This window comes from Ostrea edulis, chromosome 2 (genome assembly GCF_947568905.1).
Source record: "Ostrea edulis chromosome 2, xbOstEdul1.1, whole genome shotgun sequence".
Classification (NCBI taxonomy): Eukaryota; Metazoa; Mollusca; class Bivalvia; order Ostreida; family Ostreidae; genus Ostrea; species Ostrea edulis.
The window spans coordinates 63189444-63196355 of record NC_079165.1 but is presented as its reverse complement, the minus strand read 5'-3'; the positions used below and the strand labels follow the sequence as shown (position 1 = coordinate 63196355).

Sequence of the window (6912 nt, the reverse complement as noted above, 5' to 3'; positions counted from 1 at the left end):
TTATTCTTAAATTAATCAATGAAAATACAGGATTCCCTTTAAAAATATCTGATAGCTCTCTTTTGACTGAATATGAAGGGGTTGGGCCACTTTCAAAATCTAATCTTTGTTTGCCTTCTCCCAACTTTAGAATAGATTAAAAGCATCTTGATGTTTTTCTTTTTTCAATGCTTCAGATAGATTGCAGTTTTATGTTCAATTTTTTCTGTAAATGTGTTACTGGTGTATACTGTTGTACAGGATCTAAATATCTAAAATATAATCTAATATAGATATTGCAATTGCTAATTAAGATACATGTCCATTTAAAAAAAAAAAACCAACAAAGTCTGAGTGACTCATGGAGATTTTTTTTAATCAGGTTGGACCCGCTGAGAGAAAACTAGGCAATATTATCCTTTTTTATTTTCATGAGTAATTTAAAGTTTATATTAAATGTTTACTCCCAATAGGCTATATATAGACAGAGAGCAAAGACAACTTGTTTACGAAGAAAACATGACACAGATGTCTTCCAAATTCATGGTAGAATTGATAAAGAAAAAAATACGTATATCACGTATCAATCTCCTTAAATTGGGTAGATAAAAAGACCCTTAAAGTACCCAATTGGAAAATAAGCAAACATTCCCTAATTACTAGTCTAGAAATTCCCAATTTTGAGACAATGTAAGTACTAAGATGAATTTCTCTAATGATCAGCTGTTGTCCAAAATAAAGAAAAATACAGAGAATTCTGAACTAAATTTCATGTACTTTGACAGCCCTGAGAGATGTTTTACAGTCTTCACGAAAACTCTGGTCCGAAGACCGAGGCCAGTGAATTTTACGGTCGGGTCAGTGAAAATAAAAAATCAAGAAGTCCGATGGGCTTGTAGACTTTTTGTAAGTCACATTAAATATAATGTTGGATTTAGATATTCTAAACGTCTTATTTGCTTAAATTTACCATCAAAATAAAAATAAATCAAAAAATAGCACATAGAGTAAGTGTTTGGACATCGTGATTTGTTTCTTTAAAGTAAAGAACGATAACTATACTTGTAATTGTCAAGATAACTTGTACCTTGATCACGTGAATATTCAATGAACATCTGCACACCCCGGTAATTGCTGCTTTGTTGCATTGTCCAATTAAAATGAACTTCGTCAAATGCAGTTATCTCTGATTTTATGCAATTTCTATAGTTTAATATAGAATTAATCAATCGTTTGCATTTGATGTTGGTAGAGAAGGCTACTGAGTACTCCCAAAGGTGCACTCGGGCTGTTTTCATGTTTGTGAAAAATACGTGAATTTGTAGTATTGTTGTTTGCGTGCAGAGACAGAAAGAGAGAGAATACCGTGTACGGTGTTGTTTTTCTGGTATCGACAGAAAGGATGTCTTAGGGTGGATATGAATACGAGTAATAACCATAATTTCAGTAAATTAATCGCACAATTTCACAATGCATTCCATAATGTATGTGATAAATATGTACTATGAAAATTTGGGGGGGCTAGTAAATTTATACTGTAAATGCATTATTATGGTACTTCAACATCATTGACAGTGGTCTTCTGTTTAGTACATTCAATAAGACTTCTCTCTCTCTCGCTCTCTCTCTCTTTCACTGTGGGCCAGTAAATTAAGACAGTTCACTGGTCTGACTGGCCAGCAAGTTTTAAATGTTTTCGCGAAAACTGGTTTTACTGAATGAATGTAATTGCATGAGTCTATATTGATCTTATGTTACTTAAAAAAGAAAAGATGCCTCGTTAATTGAAATAAAACCTGGGTGATTGTATTTTGATTTAAAAAATATCGAACTGAACAAAAAAATATGCTAAATTTCCCAGTCTAAAGGGATCAGGACACTGTCTTAAAGCCCTGTATATAAAAGGACCTGAAAAAAATTATGTGTGTCTAGGGATTTATTTCAGTCAGTAAGGAAAGAGTTTAAGCAAGCAACTTTTGATTTTAGGTCTCTGTTTTTACTGTACTTATTTATTAATTACATGTACTATGTATAATTATGGTCAATCATTTCAAATTCATTATATGAAAGGTCTCCTTTGCAACAAATCTCAAAGTTGATATTATAAACATGATAAAGTTTCAGAATAAGTCTGTTATTATATTACTATAACAGTTACACCTAAGAAATAAGATAAGTATCAAATAAATACATACATGTATATGATAATTCTCATATTATTGTGAGAGGGGATGTATATTGTATTGGGACCATTCGTGAGTGTGTGTATTGTTGAGCTTGTAGACCATGTAGACACACTACAGGCTTCAGTTTTGATACTTTACATGTAACTAGCTTTGTTATTAGGAGAGGAAGAACCCTTAGGCTAATGATTTTGGGTTCAAAAAGGTCAAGGTCACTTTTGGAAAGCTTGTAGACACTTTACAGGTCACATTTTTGTTGCTTGATTGATTTGATACTTTACGTGTAGCTTTGTTATCAAGAGAGGAATCCTATTGAGTTTAGAGTTAAAAGGTCATGGCAATCTAATTAAAATTGTTTTGAATCAGCTACTGCTTCTAGTTTGAGAAGCTGTAGCGGATTCAAAACTAGATACTGAACTGAATTTATTTCTCATCACAATTACACAATTGTAGACAGAGACTTAGTACATGTATTTTAGATGAAAGTGATTGGTAATAAATTACTAAATGTTTTAAGGCATGACAAGATTGAAAGTCAAGGTCACTATGGGATTTCATAGAAAAAGCTTGTAGACACTCATTGCAGGGTATATGCCCCATCTTGTGGAACTCTTGTCATATTTTATCTGTAATTGAATATCGGGTGTTAAATGATTAGAAAATTAATCCACAGAGCTAGAACATGGTATTAAGAAAGATTAAGGATTCCACTAATGTTTATTTATTTTTAAATCACGAATTTGTAATGTTCACACTTTTTAAAAAAAAATTTTTAAAGGGACTGACTCACGATTTCCCTCCAAATTTTGTTTTTCACTTTAAATGATTAAAATCTACTGTCTAATTGCTTAGAAGGTTTCACAGAAAAATCAAGGTTATTCATCATGACAGAGGCTCATTATAGAGAGTTTATCATTTGTTTTGAAAACAAAGATTGAGGTGTGTTATTGTTTACGGGGTTTTCAAAATAAATGGATATTGTCAGATCCAAGTTTATTATATATATCACATCTGAAGTATACTTTAGGTAAAATATTTCATTTAAAAGTTAAAATTTGTGAATATACAATATGAAGATGCTTTTAATTACAAAATTAACATTTTACTGGTTTGTTTGTTTACATAAAAAGACTAGAGTCTTTGTTTACATATCACAGAATCAAAGCTAAAATATTGCTCTTATCCTTGCATTCAGACTGTCCAAATTTTGGTTGTCAACATTAAATGAGCTATATTATTCATTTTTAACATAAAAAAATGAAGAACTTTTCTTTCGAAAAACGTGAACCAGTCCCTTTAATGTCACAATGTTATATCGTAGAATTGCAGATCATAAGTATTGCATAACTTCAAAAGATCATTTCGGTGATTAGGTGACACAGACTTGTTATTTCATTCATAATACTGAACTGACATTTTTATTTAATGTTTATATTCATTGACATCATGAGAACATTAATCAGTTATATGCCATCACTATGGGTATGTTACACGTCTGTCGGTGATGGATTACAATTATGATAAGTTTTAATAATTGGTTCTGTGGCTTTTATTTTCATGGGGTCTAAATTTCTATTTGTGTTATGAAAATGTCCACAAATTTAAACCCTGAACAAAGAAGAGAAACTCAACTATGATATATATAGAATGATAATTCAACCACAAAATTGAGTCTTCAGGAACATGCATATTTTTCTCTAGCCACAAAATTTTGGTCCCTTGAAAATAAGTAATTCCACAATATCCTGAATAATTATTAATTATGTATGATATATTCTGTATAACCTATTCTGTTGTAGTAATTATGTATGATATATTCTGTATAACCTATTCTGTTGTAGTAATTATGTATGATATATTCTGTATAACCTATTCTGTTGTAGTAATTATGTATGATATATTCTGTATAACCTATTCTGTTGTAGTAATTATGTATGATATATTCTGTATAACCTATTCTGTTGTAGTAATTATGTATGATATATTCTGTATAACCTATTCTGTTGTAGTAATTATGTATGATATATTCTGTATAACCTATTCTGTTGTAGTAATTATGTATGATATATTCTGTATAACCTATTCTGTTGTAGTAATTATGTATGATATATTCTGTATAACCTATTCTGTGGGCATGGATATATTCATACTGATCTTTAATAAAATGGTAGTTAAAGATGACATCAAAAGGGGGAAGATAACAAGCAGTGATCAATCTCATAATTCCTATAAAGAATACAAAATTAAGAGTAGAGTAAACACAGATCCCAGCACATACCAGAGGTGGGATCAGGTGCTTAGGAGGAGTAGGCATCCCCTGTCAAACGGTCACACCTACCATGAGCCCTAAATCTTGATCAAGTAAACGGAATAATCCATAGTCAAAATCAGCTGCAGTTCAAGAGGTGGCTGATGGGCCAATCTGGGCTCTGAAGTATCTCCCATATATATTAGACAAAGACATAAAGACTTTATCCACAATCATGACAAAGTTTGATGTGCAATGAATATTGTTATGTCATTACTACCAATAGTATCATTTTTGTGTGATGATGTAAATAATCTTTTTTTTTCTTAATATTGATGTGCAATTGTTCAACTTTTCATTGTGATGAGTGTCTTATTTTAGTTGGACAAGATGGTACGTAATACAGTTAGGATCGGCAAGGACAAGTCTTCCAAGTCCAAAGACATTAAAGCTGCCACCTGGTCCTCTCGTCTCCCTTCTTCTGGGGATTCCGAGACAAATGGTACACAGTATGGGTTTGGACCTTCCCCACAAGACAACATTGGTAATTTGTCAGACCAAGAGGTCCTGGAAAGATTCGAGCAGCTTCTGGTATGTATTAACCCCTGTAAATATTTCAAGGATATGTTCTCTGTACACATTATCATTATTATGACATGAACACTGTCACAATACATTGACCTTATTATGGGTTGATTGTGTATGTGAGTGTTAAGCACTGAAAGATGTCTGCATCGCTGTTGGGAATTTTAGAAAGTGGAAATTTGAAGTACATGATTTTCATTGTAATGCTTGATGATGTCAGCATTCAGAGTGTCATATGTACTTCAAACTTGAGTTGTAACAAACCACATGAGTACAAAATTCCACAAATGACATTTGCTGGATGATTTTCTTTATTAATATATATCTTAAATGTTTGGATATATATGTATTTGTATCCAAAAAAAAAATCCTCACTATTTGTAAAAAAAAAAATTGATACTTTCTACAGATCTGATGAGTACCACTCGTTAATTTGAAAGGAAGTACACACCTGACGTTGACGACATATCCTTTCACCTCCCCCACTATCAAATTCGCATTCAAATCAAATGTCATACATATATCAATGTGTGTGTGTTTGTGTGAGTGTGTATGTGTGAAGAGTCTAAATGCCATAATTACTGGAAATATATTAATGAGTATAATGATTGTTTACATATCATTTAGAGTCTGGTACTATTTGTATATATATATTTGAAGGAGAGAAACATGCGTCAAGAGATAAAACAATATTGTGCGGTATTTGTGATTTGATATTTAAAGAAAATCCATATTGATTAACTGTATAGGGCTGTAAAGTGATTCACAGTTTGGCTGATGACTAAAGTCAACAAATGAAGTAGTCGTATGTAATGTTAAGCTCGGTAATCAATAGGAGAATTATGTCCTATTATTATATAGCTCCTGAAGGCATTGTGCTTCTGCATCACATGTTACCACAATCATCACAGTGTTAAAAATTAATGTTGAGTTTTTAAGATCAGCAGGGTACATGATAGTGATATCAGCTTTTGCTTGGACCCTCCTATTTAGCTAGATATAGCTTAGGCAGATATGACCCAAAACATGATGCTATTAGCTATATGTATATTCATGGATTGAAATATTTTTTTTCAACATGCTCAAGTCCATAGATATTTAGCAAGCCTGAGTGAGAAATATCCAAGTCCACACTTAATGTTGTCAATTTAAATATTTGTTGTACTGTAAATTAGTATTTTAAGCCATTGTGAAAGTGTTTATCTTCTTGTGACATGTGTAAGCAAACACAAACATGCACTACATGATTGATGAAATACTTGACATTAATGCCTATATTTTTGGTTATTATTCAGGGACTTGCAAGTCAGTCCCTCTGATCTGCAGTGTCTCTGATTGTTAAGTCCCAGTGGAACTCCTGCTGCATGTGTTTCTGATTGTTAGGTCCCAGTGGAACCCCTGCTGCATGTGTATCTGATTGTTAAGTCCCAGTGGAACCCCTGCTGCATGTGTCTCTGATTGTTAAGTCCCAGTGGAACCCCTGCTGCATGTGTATCTGATTGTTAAGTCCCAGTGGAACCCCTGCTGCATGTGTATCTGATTGTTAAGTCCCAGTGGAACCCATGCTGCATGTGTCTCTGATTGTTAAGTCCCAGTGGAACCCCTGCTGCATGTATCTCTGATTGTTAAGTCCCAGTGGAACTCCTGCTGCATGTGTTTCTGATTATTAAGTCTCAATGGAACCCCTGCTGCATGTGTATCTGATTGTTAAGTCCCAGTGGAACCCCTGCTGCATGTGTTTGCATACCTATCAAGCACTTGTGTATTACCATTTTTATCTGCAGTGAGAAATGCTTGAAAAATTATGCAACGACCACTTTAAAAAAATTATTGTGCTGATTATTAGTCCAGATCAGTGATAAGTTCAGTGTTACTAACTGAAAATATATACTATTACCTATTGGCTAATAAATGTTT

General features: G+C 32.8%; 1 protein-coding gene across 1 annotated transcript in view; it reads left to right on the top strand.

Moving 5' to 3' along the window:
• LOC125681346 (uncharacterized) overlaps positions 1–6912 on the top strand; it is a 79344-nt gene that overhangs the window by 34279 nt on the left and 38153 nt on the right. The window contains exon 17 of the mRNA XM_056156666.1: positions 4792–5001. Within this exon, the coding sequence (XP_056012641.1) occupies positions 4792–5001 (210 nt within the window). The remainder of the gene's footprint in view (positions 1–4791; positions 5002–6912) is intronic.